General features: G+C 46.6%; 2 protein-coding genes across 2 annotated transcripts; both read right to left on the bottom strand.

Annotated features, from left to right (window-relative positions):
* Positions 1–204: 204 nt before the first annotated feature.
* Positions 205–4,878, bottom strand: LOC136450824 (protein LIKE COV 2-like). The gene is made up of 8 exons (XM_066451453.1): positions 4,619–4,878; positions 2,242–2,294; positions 2,038–2,147; positions 1,461–1,628; positions 1,264–1,361; positions 932–1,058; positions 618–745; positions 205–541 (listed from the first exon to the last, which is right to left on the bottom strand). Exons 1-7 carry the CDS (start codon positions 4,736–4,738, stop codon positions 645–647), a joined length of 777 nt encoding a protein of 258 aa, XP_066307550.1. The 5' UTR covers positions 4,739–4,878; the 3' UTR covers positions 205–541; positions 618–644.
* A 2,718-nt stretch (positions 4,879–7,596) lies between these two features.
* LOC136450823 (ethylene-responsive transcription factor ERF114-like) lies at positions 7,597–11,820 on the bottom strand. The gene is made up of 2 exons (XM_066451452.1): positions 11,459–11,820; positions 7,597–9,107 (listed from the first exon to the last, which is right to left on the bottom strand). Exons 1-2 carry the CDS (start codon positions 11,784–11,786, stop codon positions 8,314–8,316), a joined length of 1,122 nt encoding a protein of 373 aa, XP_066307549.1. The 5' UTR covers positions 11,787–11,820; the 3' UTR covers positions 7,597–8,313.
* Positions 11,821–16,315: the final 4,495 nt, after the last annotated feature.

Genomic DNA, 16,315 nt, shown 5'->3' with positions numbered 1-16,315 from the left:
TCCATCCATTCCAAATTATAAGATATTTTGGCTTTTCTACATACATTCATTTCACCATGTATCTAAATACAATGTAAACGCATAGCAAAAACTATGCATATAGAAAAGCCTAAACATTTTATATTTTGGAATGGATGGAGTAGATTAATAGCAATGGATTTCTGCCTAAAGCTGATTCATAGCTAGTTAGACACGTTACATGATAAAAAAAACAAATCAACAAACAGGAATGTTAATCTGAAAGAAATCTGGTCAGAGTTGTGTGCTCTCTTTGTAAGTAAGATGTTATACAGCGCACAGTTGTAAACGAATTTAATCACTCACACACCTCACGCGTACATGTCAACATTTTGGACAAGTACTAGTCAGGAGCACAAAGAGTAGCGCAACAAGAGTGAGACAATAGTATCCCAGAGCATTAACACGATGCTTCCCCTGCACTTGGAATGCCACGATTGCTCAGCAGAGTTGCTCCTCTATCCAAATCACATGGTAAGCATACGGCTAAGGCACCCGAATCGTGCCCCACAGATCATGCTATCTGTTTGATGCATAGCCCAATATCAGAAAACATGTCAAACACACCAGCTGAGGTTATATAGGTTGGAAACCTTTACCTTGCTGCATATGTGACTTGTGTTACATCACGTCATTCTATTTAGACGAATGTTCTGGCTTTTCCGTGGCATAGGCTCCAGTGATGCAATCACCTGAGGCATGGTCATACCTCCTGAAACAATTATTTCTGCAGGAACCAAAAAAATGAATAATATATTGGTTTATCAATCATAGCAAGCAATAATTTAAACGATTTGTATTTGTAATGCAAAATTGATTATATGGGAAAAATAAGTAACAACAATTCCAAGGAAAGTTGCCACACGGCATCATAATATAGAGGATAGGCATCATAGGAACCAAACTACCGTACCAATTCCTTCTCGAATGGATAAATTAGGTCTTATGATCTCCTCAGAGTTCACCAGAAATATGTCACCGATGTATAGATGATTTGTTGGCACATAGACACTACACAGTTCTTCATCGCCTTTGTCAGTCTGCAATAAGAAAAGTACATCCACATCAAAGGCGAGCATGCATGTATGACATGACAAAATCAAGAACTACTAGTATGTAGCAGTTCATTTTCTTTATAAAGCATCATACCGTCACTAGAAATATGAATTTTGCTTCAGCAACTTTTCTATATATAGAATATGAATTTTGCTTCGGCAACTTTTCTAAATATAGAAGATCAAGTACCTGAAGGACCACCGTTGATGTTATGAATCCAAATGCATATTCACCAATTCGTGGATGACGAATTATTGCAACTTCTTTGAAAGCTGTTGTATTTTGATCTGTCAACAAAATAATTACATAAGAAATCTTCTTGTGCAAAATATCTTAAAATATATACTTATAAAAAACAGAATCACATGCAATAGAAGCTGCCTAACCTGGTGAAATTGCAGTGCTAACTTGCTTTGACGCTGAATATATATGCCTTACAAATGGCATTTTCTTTATAAACCACTCTCCCACCCAGAAGATGGTTGAACCAACCCATGAAGAAACAAATATTCCAACCAGAAATATGAATACCAGAGAAGTCAAAAAACCAAGACCTGCAATCGATCATGAAGATAAATAAGCATTTGTGAAAATAAATAAGCATTTCAAACAATGGGTATAGTTCTTCTGGGCATCGTAGCAAGAATATATGAAGTCTCATCAAATTATTTATATAGAAGAGGATCTTAAGACAAGATTTTGTTCCACCAAATTTTCCAGAGAGCCAAAGTTTCAATACCATTCTCAGCATCATAATACCAAAACATAGCACAAACTGTTCCATTAACTCTGTTGAAGGGCTAATATTTCTTAGGATTATGGGTGATCACATTCATGGCACAGCTATATGGGTGACATGTCAACAAAATACCCTCAAGGATACAATAAGAGATAAAAATATAGGCTTTCCTTAGTTTACAATCACCATATACAGCAAGTTTGAAGTATTTGTACAAGGATTACCAAATATGTGGACTCCAAGTTTTGCATATAAGGGACTGAAAAAACCATCAACAAATTGAATAAACCACCATGTGATGAAGAACGTGACTGCAACAGGGAAAAGCACTACACTGCACACAAAAACACAAGAAATATATCATGCATGAATAAAGGTGATCCATAGATATGGCAACAAGTTTAGTTCAATTCTTGTGAAGGGCGTACCATCCAGTCATAAATTTTCTTGAGACCCAACTTTGAAGAACAGCACAGCATGCCTGCACAAAATATACCAGGTTAGCCATGAACAATATTTGTTACTCAGTCGGCGCATAATAAAGTTATGTTTGCAAAATAGTTAAGATTTATTCAACATGTCCTGGAGATGCAGAGGTCCAACATGTGTGTTGTCATAGTCCAACTGATAATGTATATAGCAAGACACGACAACAACAACAACAACAACAAAGCCTTTAAGTCCCAAACAAGTTGGGGTAGGCTAGAGTTGAAACCCAGCAGAAGCAATCAAGGTTCAGGCACGTGAATAGCTGTTTTCCAGGCACTCCTATCTAAGGCTAAGTCTTTGGGTATATTCCATCCTTTCAAGTCTCCTTTTATTGCCCCTACCCAAGTCAAATTCGGTCTTACTCTGCCTCTCTTCACGTTACTATCCTGGCTTAGGATTCCACTATGCACTGGTGCCTCTGGAGGTCTCCGTTGGACATGTCCAAACCATCTCAACCGGTGTTGGACAAGCTTTTCTTCAATTGGTGCTACCCCTAATCTATCACGTATATCATCGTTCCGAACTCGATCCCTTCTTGTATGACCGCAAATCCAACGCAACATACGCATTTCCGCTACACTTATCTGTTAAACATGTCGTCTTTTCGTAGGCCAACATTCTACACCATACAACATAGCAGGTCTAATCGCCGTCCTATAAAACTTGCCTTTTAGCTTCTGTAGTACCCTTTTGTCACATAGGACACCAGATGCTTAGCGCCACTTCATCCACCCTGTTTTGATTCTATGGCTAACATCTTCATCAATATCCCCGTCTCTCTGTAGCATTGATCCTAAATATCGAAAGGTATCCTTCCTAGGCACTACTTGACCTTCCAAACTAATATCTTCCTCCTCCCGAGTAATAGTGCCGAAGTTACATCTCATATACTCAGTTTTAGTTCTACTGAGTCTAAAACCTTTGGACTCCAAAGTCTCCCGCCATAACTCCAGTTTCTGATTCACTCCTGTCCAACTTTCATCAACTAGCACTACATCGTCCGCGAAAAGCATACACCAAGGGATGTCCCCTTGTATGTCCCTTGTGACCTCATCCATCACTAAGGCAAACAGATAAGGGCTCAAAGCTGATCCTTGATGTAGTCTTATCCTAATCGGGAAGTCATCCGTGTCTTCATCACTTGTTCGAACACTAGTCACAACATTGTTGTACATGTCATTAATGAGCCCGACGTACTTCGTTGGGACTTTATGTCTGTCCAAAGCCCACCACATAACATTCCTTGGTATTTTATCATAAGCCTTCTCCAAGTCAATAAAAACCATGTGTAGGTCCTTCTTCTTCTCCCTATACCACTCCATAACTTGTCTTGTTAAGAAAATTGCTTCCATGGTTGACCTACCGGGCATGAAACCAAATTGGTTCATAGAGACCCGTGTTATTGCTCTCAAGTGATGCTCGATAACTCTCTCCCATAGCTTCATAGTTGATGGGGGCAAAAAACATTAAGCAAAGTAAAAAATAAGTATGACGTCCAGAGAGGAATAACTGTACATTTTTTGCATTCATGCATCACAGATTTCTTTCCATGGGCAGGCACATAGTGCAAACACATCTTTGGGTGCTGAGTTGGAACCAAAGGACTGATTCGACCCAGATACATTAATGGTAACCTCAGATCGTTACAAGTGTGCTTCTTGGAGCGAATGAGCAATTTTTTTTTAAGAAAAAAAGAACATGGAAAACATAATTCATTTCTACAACATCCACATTTCTCTATATACCTGAGGTCATTATAAATTTCAAACTAGATCATGTTATACCACCTCGTAATTAATAGAGTAAAAAGTAAAGCAATACATAATTTCACGAACTATCTTGTATTTAAAAAATTTTGGGCTACGGTAAAAGACTGCGTGACAATACCACAGCAATTACACCACTTAAGCTCAATAACACATAAGGAACATACAATCACACAGCAATACATAACTATGCAGCAACCCCGCGACAACAATCATCTTCAGACTACAGGTGGACTCTAGCAAACATGCAATCCAACCCATAGGAATATCCCTGCTGATGACAATAACGCCCCTTTCGCAGTAATGTCAGATAAGTAGTTCGATCAAACTAAAGCAAAATTCCTAAATCTATACCAGCCCACAGCAAAATCGACGAATTCGTGGCTCGCACAATCATCCCGTAAGCCCGAAAGGACCCGGCCACCGGGAAGCATAAATCTACTCGTCGAACGGTCAGCAAGACCCTAAAAGGGCAGCACGGGCGCGCTACTAGCCCAATGCCGCCGCAACTCACGAGGCGGACGAAGGAGCGTAGAGGCTAGATCCGGACCTTGCGTGTAGAGGTGGTGGGCGAGCTGGGTCGCGGCGGCGACTTGGCCGGGTCCTCGGGGTCGACGGCCTCCGCCGCCTGGCTGAGCGGGATCGACGTCGACTCCTTCTCCTCCGCCATGGCTCCGCCGGGGTCTCCCCCTTCTAGAAGCTTCTCGCGGGGCGGGATGCGGGTGAGGCGTCGCTTCGGGCGGGCGAGCTGGGGGGACGGGCTGCTTTTGGCTGGCGGCGAGTAGCAGCAAGCAAAAGCGGTTGGTGGCGGAGTACGCAAGGGACGGGACGGGGACGGGCCGCCGAGAGAGAGACGACGAGTCGACGACGTCAACCCTGGTGGGGCGGAGTGACCAAGCTACCCCTCGAGACCCGCCTCTGACGTCTTGTCCCTACCTGTCAGAGTGTCTCCCCGTTCAGGAGCCGTCCTCCACGCGGCGGTCAGCGTATCGGTTGGACTGCGGGGACCACGCGTGACGCGGATGCCTCGCCGGAACGGTTTCGGATGGGGTGACGACGAGTCGTGACGGCGTCATCGGGGAAGCGCGTCCGTCCGTTGGCGAAAGAAGGATCGGCTTCGGCTTTGGGTCATGCCCGGGTGGCCCGTGAGCTGGCTCGAGTGGGACGGGCGGAACTCGCGCCGGCCGGCGGGTTGGTTCGAACCGAAAGTCCGAACTCCAGAGGTTTGTCGGCCCGAGAACCAGTTCAGCGATCAGTAATCCATGGACCCGACGGCTCGATCTGGAAGGATCGTATCTGCGGAAAAAAAATCCTGTGCATACTGGATGCAAGCACCACCTATGCAAACTGCCATCCACGCCGTATAAAGCAGCCGGCCAACAGCATCGGACGCCCACGTCCTGCCAACCACGTAGGAGAGCCTGGACGCTGGAGCCGAGCGCGTGAGAGCCCAGCGCATGCATGCTGTTGGATCGGCGAGATTAGACACGTGGTAGTTATCTATGGCATGTATGTATAAAGACATGGTGGATACAGTATGTATCTAGTTTTTTTCCCATATCTGTCTGTCTGGAACTCTGGACCCACGGATTCAGTTCAAATCGCCGGTTCTCGTCCTTGGGATCTACTCGAAGCCGCAAAACTAAGAGCATATTTGATTTTTTTTTTCTCTAAACTTTAGAGCTGTAAAGCTCCAAATAAGAAAGTACTATGGCTTCGCTGAAGTAACCACGGCAAAATGCTGGTGGGGAGGAGACAACGTCTGCTCAGGCATGGCATATGGAGTGCCCAGCAGAAGATTGCGCTGGAAAGGATGTGGAAGCGTCAAGCTGGGAGCATTTGGCGTCAAGTTTTGATCAATTGCAAATGCTTTAGTCTCTCTGCTGTGCAGGAGTTGTCAGTTACTTAGCTCTTAGTTTTTTTGGGTATTGGAGAGTTAAACTTTGTTCTTAATCTGTCTGGTGGCATCACCACCTGCTGGGCTGTAATAACGCACGTTTGTCTGTTGGCCATGGTTAATAGACGGGGGCTCGTCCCTAAAATTCAAAAAAAACTTCAAATAAGTATTCTAAAGTTAGCTTCAAATTTTAGTCCACCTCACGTTAGAGCTTTAGAGCTTAAAAGTGAGCTAAAGTGCTCTAAAGCTTTTATAGGGCTCTAGAGTTTAGAGGATGAGATCCAAACATATCATAAATCTATTTACGAGTTTACTACAATCAACTCTCTGGCAGATATTCGAACTAGACCGTGGTCGAGATGCTCGTGTAATTGAGTGTTGTAAGCCGAGAGGTTGAGCATGGAAAATTAGAGGGTTGATTTTAAAGACTTGTGTATATAATTAGGTCATGTTTGGATCCATGGTCTAAAGTTTAGTAAGTTAAAATTGAGTAAACTTTAGAATACTTCTCACTCATGTGGTCTAATGAACTAATGGTCTTTTGTGTAGGCTTTGATCCCATGGTGTTGATGTTTTTATCATCAACAAGTAATTAGATGTATCACACATAGTAAACCAGAGGGGTAGCAAGGGTGCCCTATGTCCGGTCTATAATGTGGCTTATATTGTTTGTGCGGCAAACACTGGAGTTCGGTGTGTAGATAAATGATCATTAGGAACTCCCTACACCGCATTATATAGCATGGGGTGTAACGTTATATGGGGATCACCCTTTAACAATTTATTTCCTATTCGGTTACAATCATACCTGAATTAGTTGGAATACATGCCTATATATGTCTAAGTCTTGTATGCCAAGTACATAAGACACCTCTAGATCATATTCGTCCTAGATCAATCTACCTGACCGATCCTTGTATGGGCATAGTTATAGCTTTTGTGAAAATACCCACGGTCCATATATTCGTCCACTGGTCACATGAGTTCTCGAGTTGAAAAAACTTTGTGATGGATTCATAGTCGGTGTTTGTGGACATATTTTCCTTCCATGGAGAAGCCTCTCCAGTCTCCACCCATTGGACGATGCTGCAGCAGATGTATATAGGAGTCTCTTGGTTAATGGTTACTGGGGTAATGGTAGACTTGCGGGTAAGGGCAAATGGTACGCATTTTCTATGGTACAATATATATTGTGGTTAATCGATCAAACGAACCAATTTCTCCAAAACTGATTTTGGTCAGATTTGAAGTTTTTTTCAAGCAAATTCACTTAACATTTCGTCAAAACTTAAATTCTTCGTCTTAATAAATTTAATCGAGCTGGTTTCACCAAATTAACCGAGTGTCCAGGCTTACTACCTAGTGTGCATAGCACCATTCGGCTATAGATACAAGGAAACATGGGCCGGATTAGGTTCTTCGATGGTGTGCCTCTTACACGGAACTAAAGAAGGGATAATAGCAATACAGCATATGGACTAGATTCAGACTTTCAGAGTAGCTCGGCTCATCTTTTAGCTAGCTGCTAGTATATGAGGCCCAATGGGCCACATAAACATCACGGTTCAAATCAGAATCATCGTCATCATCATTACCATTAATAAACAACGCCGTGGTATCTGGGCTTGATCAGTTTGGAATCGTTCCGTTTCATTTGCATTGTGTAATTAATTTTGATGCTGATACATGTAAAGAACAAATTCGACGATGATACCCAACTCCAAGGTCCAATATTTGTGTTATGATTATGATGATGCATGCCAGCACATAACGTTAAAAATCCCCTGAAATGAAAACATGCACGCTCTAGAAATTCCATGTGCCACTAAACTCCAAAATCCCCCGTACATAATGTAGCCCAGCTAATCCACAGATCAACTCTGAAGCTGTATTAACTTTGTCTGCTCTAGTAACCCACGACCTCGGGTACCTAGAAAATCCTCCATTCCATTTTGTAATCAGAAGAAGATTACTTTCCTAAGAAAAACTCTAATCAGAACATTGCAAGCAAGCTTTGAACGCGATACGTCCCGGAAAGATTTCGGAGAAATCTATACACCGTTCGAGAATGGAGTGGAGCTTTCAATCCTTTCATCTCTTAATTTGCAGCCAAAATCAAAGGGAAACAATGGGGATAGCCACATCGTCGATCAAAATTAATAATCAACAAACAAAGACCACTTGGGTGTCATCATACACGAAAGAAACGAAAGCATCTTCTTCCTCTTCTTGATCTGCTTTGCTTAGCTTTGCCGTCTCCATCCCAGCCGTACTCACCTTATTGTTCCAGACAAAGAAAGAAGAGGGGGGTCGGTCGGTTCCTAGACTGCTACTAGCTGCTGCTGCTGCTACTGAGTGTGAGGTGGCGGCGGGTACTGGCTCGAGTCGGGCCAGGCCAGCGTACTCTCCCAGTTCCAGTCGACCGCCGCGGCGGACGCCTCGCTCTGTTGCGAGTCGTGCGGCGACGAGTAGTAGTATCCCGAAGCAGAGGAAGTGGAGGATGGCACGGTGGCGACAGAAACAGAGGAGGGCGGGAACGAGTAGTAGGAGCCCAGGAACCCACTCGTGCTGCCACCGCCGGCGCCACCGTAGGGATTGGTCATGACGGCACCGCCACCGCCGTAGGGATTGCTCATGCCGCCGCCGCCGCCGCCGCCGCCGTAGAACGGAAGGAGGGTGCCTTGGCTGCCAGTGGACGCTTGCAGAAGCATCTGATACCTCAGGTAGTCGTAGTCCGACGCTCCCTGGACGCCGCCAGGGTAGACAGCCGGCCGGGAGGTCGAGGCCGACGCCGCGGCGAGAGGCGCCGACGAGGCGGCGGCGGGTGCACCCGCCGTGGTGGACGCCGGGTGGAGGCGCGCGTCCTCGGGGAAGTTGAGCTTGGCGCGGCTGCCGCGGAAGCGGAGCGCGGCCTCGTCGTAGGCGCGCGCCGCGGCCTCGGCGGTCTCGAACGTGCCGAGCCACACGCGCGCCGCCTTGTGCGGGTCCCGGATCTCCGCGGCCCACTTGCCCCACGGCCGCTGGCGCACCCCGCGGTACCGCCGCCGCGGCGTCTCGGGCCCCTCCTGCGCAGTCGCTGACGAGTGGTGCTCCTCCATGGCCGCCGCGCCCGCGCTCTGGGTGTCCGAGCTCAGCTCCGAGCCTATACATATATACACACACGCACACGGGCACACGAGGTGAGAGGTGTGTAATAAGCCAGGCACCCAAAAAAAAAAAAGGAAAAGCGGAGATGACGATCGAGCGACTAAGCTGTTCGGTTGGCTGGTTTATATCGTCGTTGGTTCGTGAAGAGGTACCGCTGACTAATTTGTGTGAGAGAAAATTACTATTTCGGTTGAAAATTTACGATCATTTACGATAAGCTACAACAAACATGATCGGCTTTGAACACTTGCCGAGCATATTTTGCATGTGAATGCGACGTCGCACTACACAGCAGGATTATCTAACTTTGCAAGCGTACATGTAGAGCGAATGCATCGATCGATCTCTGTCGACGCCAACAAGTTTTATTCCCGAAATGAAGTAGAAACCAGTGGAAAGAAAAAGGAAGCACTTCAAAACGGCAAAAAGAAAAAAAAATGCTAGTGCTACGGGACAGCGCGACCTTGGAACTTTTACAGCAATCGCTTGGTTTCCTCATCAGTAAAGTAATTTATTATTACGCCCTCTGTGAAGTGTGTGGTATCCTTGTTGGCAACATACAAACAAACAAAGGGTGAAGAAGCGTGCATGTATCTTAGCTCTGAAGTCTACGCGTTACGCAAGCGGAGCACGCACACGTACGTAGCGACTGCAGCGTACGGCCAACGGCCCCCACATGGAGATGGCTGGCTTGCTTAAGGGTCTGTTGGTTCGTCTAGTAGCTACTAAATTTAGTAGCTTTTAGTTATTTTAATAACTTTTTAACCAAACGCTATGACTAAAAGCTATTAAAAGAGCTTTAGTCCTTTCTAAACTCTGAAGTTACTAAAAGTGACTAAACCGTTTAGTAGCTACTAAAGTTTAGTGGCTCCGACCAATCCTCCATAATGCTAGTTGTATGCTTGTATCTGTATCCCTTGTTGCGTTGTGGAGGGTGCAGTGAATTTGCGGAAAAAAAAGGTTGTTGCGCATCAGGGTGCTGAACGGGCGTACAACTGTGCGAGCCGTTTGGTTGCAGTCCAGTCCAGTGTTCCAGACTCCAGATATGGTTCGTTCCATTTCTGATGTCAGCGGCGCTACAGATAACAGACATGGCGGTGACTACTGACCATGGGATGCAATGCACGCATCCCCTGCCCAAGAGCCCACACTGCCCTTGCCCTGCTCCTTCATGCGACTCGTAGCCTGTTCGTTGATTGATTTTTGGACTGATAAGTCCGACTAATGCTGATTTGTTGTGATGGAAAAACATTGAGCTGATCGGTTCCGTGGAAAGTTTTGGTACCAGGACAGTACTGCATGTCGCGATGACAAGTCGAGACGCCATGTTTATCGTGCCTTCTGCAACTAAATTGTGCCTCATTCACGCATTTCTTTTTATTTCATTGGTTGTCTCTTATTAGGACTTTCTTCTTTTCCAGATTGATTAACCACCGCGCCTGTTCCTTGATTAGAAAGAGATAAACTACATGCTCTGAAGAAGGCATTCAGATGTTACCTCGCGTATTATGACTCGACCACCAGACCAAGTTAAAAAGCATTAAGCACGCGATAGAGATATGGTGCAGAGCAAAGCAAATGCAATGAACAATAGAGGTGGAGGCGCGACAAGATTGAAAACAAATATGCTAAAAACCGTTCATGTGCACATCATGGTTTGTTTTGCTTGCTTTCGGAAAGAGGTTTCACAAACAAGGCATGGCATTAGCATCTCCTGCGCTTGGATGCATGTACAGAACTGTGCTTTTTTTTTTGTCAAGACGACAAAAGAATAGCCTAGTATACCACCATACAGCTAGTATGGCCCTTTTTAGTTCCTCCCAAGTTTACTCTCTATTCCATCAAATATTTAAACACATACATGTAGTATTAAATATAGACTAAAAATAATTAATTGTATAATTTATGAGACAAACCTTTTAAGCCTAATTAGTCTATTGTTTGACAATGTGGTGCTATAGTAACACATGCTAATGACGAATTAATTAGACTTAATATATTCGTCTTGCGGATTATTGACGGATTCCGTAATTTATTTTTTTATTAGTATCCGAACACCCCATGCAACACCACATGTGATACCCGACGTGACACTCCAAAACTTTACCCCTGGATTTAAACCAGTTCTATATTGCATAGTACAGTACTATGCACTGCCACGTCTCAAGAAAAGAAAAAAAAACAAAAACAATGACACAAGCGGGGGCATTCAAAACCTAGGTCGTAACAAAACACAGATTAAAGGAAAGCGTGCAAGCGCTTGGCGGTAAGCAGCGAAACACGGCAAGAGCGAAACACGGCAAGAGCGAACGCGCGCAAACGTGTTTGGCCAGGCTGGCTGGTTACCTGCGTGCTCCGGCGATGGCGTGCCGTGGTAGCTCCCCATCTCGTGCGCGTAGCCGCCGTGCATTGGCTGCTGCTCCGGGGCGCTCCCGCTCGGCGCGGCGGACCCGGCCCACGGGCCGCCCGCCACGACCTGGGTCAGCGCCGACACCATCGTCGACAGCTCCTGCGCCTGGTAGTGCTCGGACATCACCTCCCCGGGGCCGGCGGCCGCCATTGCCATCCCCGCGCCCTCGTCCTGCCCGCCTCCGGCTCCTGCACGCCGTTTCGCCGGCCACCCCGCGCCGCCGCCGTGCGGTCCGCGCTGCTGGTCCGCCAGCTCGAAGCACATCAACGTGGTCGCCCGCGCATGCAAAGACCGAACCGACCCTGCCCTGCCCTACCCGGCCACGCAAACTAAGCAGAGCAGCAGGCAGAGTCGTCGCGGCCAAGGGGGGCGGGCGGCTGCGGCGTATCTATCTACTCTACTGCTCCTTCCTCTATCTATCTATTGCATCAGACCTTCACGAATATTTCAGACGACGACCTGTGCATATATAGCAGTGGCGCCGGCGGCGCGCATTGCTTACTGGATTTATTTCATTCCTTTCCCCCCCAAAAAAAATATAGAAATAAAAGCAAAGCCTCGTGCAAGCAACGTGACAGAATAGCCGTCTTGAAAAGTTCGGTTCAAACTGGGGAGATCAATGCGTGCCACCGCCACCGTACGGTAAATACTGGCCAAATCTTCCCGAGCTTCAACCGGTTACACACCACCCCTGTAATTACTACCAGGTCGGCAGTAGGAGTACTGGTCTGCGTTACTGCGTAATTGGGTGGATTACATGAGATGAAGATGGAATATCGTGGCCGTGGTTTTGTTAATTATTACTCCTACTACGGTAGATTAACTATTATGAAAGAAATTAGCGCGTGAATGCATTTGGATTACGCTGTGCCGACATGGTGACGAGGTCCGGATGGAAGGAGACGTGTCGGCCTTGTGCGGTTGTGCCTCTGTGTGTGTGTCTGTGGTGCGTGGTTCACGCACACGCACTGGGAGTCTGGTTTGACGCGGTCAGCGTAGATCCTCTTGTTGATGACTGATGCGACGTGTAGCTACGTATACGTAGCGTAGCTGGTACTAGCTAGTAGTGTTGCCGGCGGCCGGACGCGCGCCCTGATCTAGTATTCTCCTAGTCTCGCTTTCTACCGCGTTCTTCCCTTTTTCACTAGAAAATTACTCTACTCTTCCAAAGTTTTGATCGTTTCTTGGGGATAATTTTCCAGCATGGGATGGGTATAGTGTGGCACACTCGTGCAACTTTTCTTCAGGTTGACAGGCATGCGGATTGTTCTTACCAGCTGTTGGAATGTTTGATTTGGGATAGTATGGTACGCTACTCATTGGTTAGATAGTTACACGTTCAATGTTTAAAGAACAAGCATGTTGTTCTTGCGTTGACACTTTCCACAACGTTAGGCCAATGTCGGAAGATGGTTTCCAGGGGGCGTAACCTTTGTTAAAGAATACTTACTCACCTGCCACGTGTTTCTAGGAGAACAACTGACCTGGGACTTCATTATATTGAGTATTATTTAGTTAAAGTTGTAGCCTAATGTTGTGGCATCTGGCCAAAATTATTCTTGCTGCCCCAACCGGCTCTCTCGGCATGTGTTCAAGTGGGTTGGACCCAGAATTAGCAGTGTTTGGTTTGGGATTCACCTGGGTTGGGTTCGCTCCCACACGGAATATACTTCGTAGATGCGGGTCAGAACGATTTCTGTGAAACGAAGGGGCAGGGTTCGACCCACTTCGTCACTCCGTCGGGGTCGAGGCGTGCGGGCGAGCATGGTCGCGGTCGGGGTGACCAGGCGAACATGGCCGCGGTCGGGGCAGATCTGGGACCTGAGCGGTCGCACGGGCGAGGTCGGGGATGGCCGGTCGGCGGCGGCGGCGGCGGCGTGGAGACCGAGCTCGAGCAGGGGAAGGCATGGAGACCAAACTTCGACTGGGGAAGGCTGCGGCAGCATCGGAAGCGGTGGCTCTCGCGCGGCCTCGGCGAGCTGTGTAGCTTGGCGAGCGGATGGATCCCTCAACCCACACGACGGCTGGTGCACTAGTAGAAGAAGAGTTCAGAGGCTGCCACATGGGGCCTCGGCAGTCAGTGACTGAACCCACTCAACAGAATCCCTAAAACCAAACACAGAACTGGGTGGAACCCAACCTTCTGAACCAAACATGAGATGGGTCCGTCCCATTCCAAAAATCTAGGTTGGGTTCAACCCAGCCCCGATGATCCCACAACCAAACACACGCTCAGTTGCCAAGCAAGAATTGTTTATCAACAGTTCTTTTTGTCCATTAAGGCTTGTCTGGCCCATTTCTAGCCGTGATTTTTTTCTAAATTGGCTTTGTTATTGTTTAAACTAAGAACAGAAATGTTTACTTACAAATGTGCAAGATATGGGAGCTCGGCGCGCACACCGTCAATTTCGCGTTGCTGCTCTCCCCGACTGTCCGATTCGTGCTCCCTCGCCCACCGTCTTCGTCCCCAGCTCCGGCGGCGGCAAGGGTTCCGGCAACCCGCACCACCCCTTCTTTCCCAACTCCGGCGGGCTTAGAAGAGAAGGGGCTCGGGGGAGGCAGGTCGGCCATGCGGTGGGACGACGGCAGGGCGGTTTAGGGGCCCTGACGACAGTGGAGGTGGCGGGGCCAAGTCGGGGTGGGCGCGCCATGGCCGGAGCTCGCGACGACATACGAGAGGGGGAGGGGACGAAGGATGTCGTCACGGGCGGTAGGATCTCGCCGAAGCTCTGTGGCCGCGGAGCACCGCGCGCGGGGCGGTGAGAGGTGGTGGAGGCGGGGGCACTCGCGTAGCTGGCAACGGGGGAGGAGGCGTCGGTGAGGGAGAAGAAGAATAATAATAATGCGGGTGTGGGGAGAAGAAGCCGCGCGGGCAGATTTATCTCCACCTGCGCACACGGTGTTTAGTAAGGCCCAACTAAACATATATGTCTAATTAAGTCATTTCCTTTTATTCTACAAACTCCAAATCTTGCTTGAATTTCAAAGTTTGGGCTATGCAAAAACCGTACCTTAGACTGTCTACAACTGGTGACTCATAAGGACATCCAAATTCAAAATGGGTCTCCGACAGTACTGTATCGGCCTCCAACAGAGTACCTATGCAGGAGACTCATTTTATGTGACAGGAGAGCATAACCTAAATCTAAGTATCATCTCTCCTTGAGACCCATTTGTCGAAAGGGTTCTCATTCGGATCTTGTTGTTGGAGAAGACCAAAAATAGGTATGGAACCATTTGGCTGTAGCGCTACTCAAACATAGAATGAGTCTTGTATATTTTCGGTGCCGTTGTTGGAGATAGTCTAAAGTAAAGACTATCATATTGTAAAGGAAAACCTTAACGATCACCCTATTGGTTACTTTAAAAGTTCAAATCAAAACTCGCAAAGCTTGAACTTTTCAAATCAAAACTCACCTCACATTGATGGGCGGATCGCTCTCACATTGCTGAATGGATCGCATTAAAATCCTAGCTACCCAGTTTGGCAAATCAAAGTTGTGGCATGGGGAGTAATTAGTTTGTGCCATAAGCAAGCCAAACCAAAATTTGGCAATGACAAATTGGGGCAAGGCTGCTAAAACGTGGCAAAAAAGTAAGGTATTTAGTTCCTGACCAAAACAAATTGGGCGCGCCAAAAATCTAGAGAACAAAGGGTGTATGGGTTTAGACCCTGACAAATTTTGCCAAATATTATGAGTCCTCTGTTTTGGTGAGAAAAACATGAGGAACATTATAATGCAAACCGATTGTAATTTGGATACATGATTTAAGAGATATTGGACACGTCTCGGTCGTTGACCGTGGACACCATCAAAGCTTCGATGGCTGCTGCGAATTTGTCACAGCATTGCGCAGGCAGCCGATGATGCTTTCTAACTAGCCTATGCACAGCCAAGTCCAGCCAGCCAAACTGGTTTGGCAGGGCATGTATCGGCAAAAACCAAACGTACCCATTACCATTTGAAATTCAATGCTAAAATTTATTGGACTACGTGAAACCACAAACAAGCCCCCACATCGCCTTTCATTTGTTTTGGCCGGTTAAGCCAAAGCCAGAGGCAACCAAAAATGACAGCACGTGGCTTGCCCTGCCCTCCCGCTCCTATTTACCGTAGTTGGCCATGGCCAAAATTTCTAAGGCAAGCCAAAACTTAAAGTAAAGCTTGAGATTAGTCGACTCCTTGAAATACGAAATATATACTTAATTTTGAGATTAGTCGACTCCTCAAAATAGGAAATACGAAATATGTTCTGCTGCACTACTTCAACGGTACTTTCCGAAGCCATTATCTTAGTCATGTCCGGCTTCTACGAGCGGATAGAGCTAGGTAGGATCTCAGTTATGTACTGATGCATTCACAGCTTCGAAGATATAGCACAAAAAATGTAGACATCAATGACGCAGCCTGCGACGATGGCATTAGACTGCCCGGATGATGAACCACCGGCCATGTCTTTCTCGCGTGATTTAAAACGACCATGAGGAGAAGGGATCACTAAAAATCAAAGGAAAAGGAAGACAGTGGCAGGAACATGCTGTCCGAGGTGTTCTACAAGAATGTCCCGACTTCTCCTGACAGTGGGATGCCAGTTGGATTGCCCGTAAACCCGTATGTATGCTTAATTTTAACGGGTTATATGGAAAACCTGCAAAATTAAGCTTGTTTACGAATTTGTGGGCAACCTGATAAATAGCCCTCAATGCACAAGTATAGTTTTTGTACAAGATTGTGTCGTGAATTTGTTCTGAAACCTAACCTTTAGTCGGCATTGTTCGGTTTGTGACCAAA

This window comes from Miscanthus floridulus, chromosome 5, assembly GCF_019320115.1.
Source record: "Miscanthus floridulus cultivar M001 chromosome 5, ASM1932011v1, whole genome shotgun sequence".
Taxonomy (NCBI): Eukaryota; Viridiplantae; Streptophyta; class Magnoliopsida; order Poales; family Poaceae; genus Miscanthus; species Miscanthus floridulus.
This window is presented reverse-complemented; position numbering and strand designations above follow the sequence as displayed.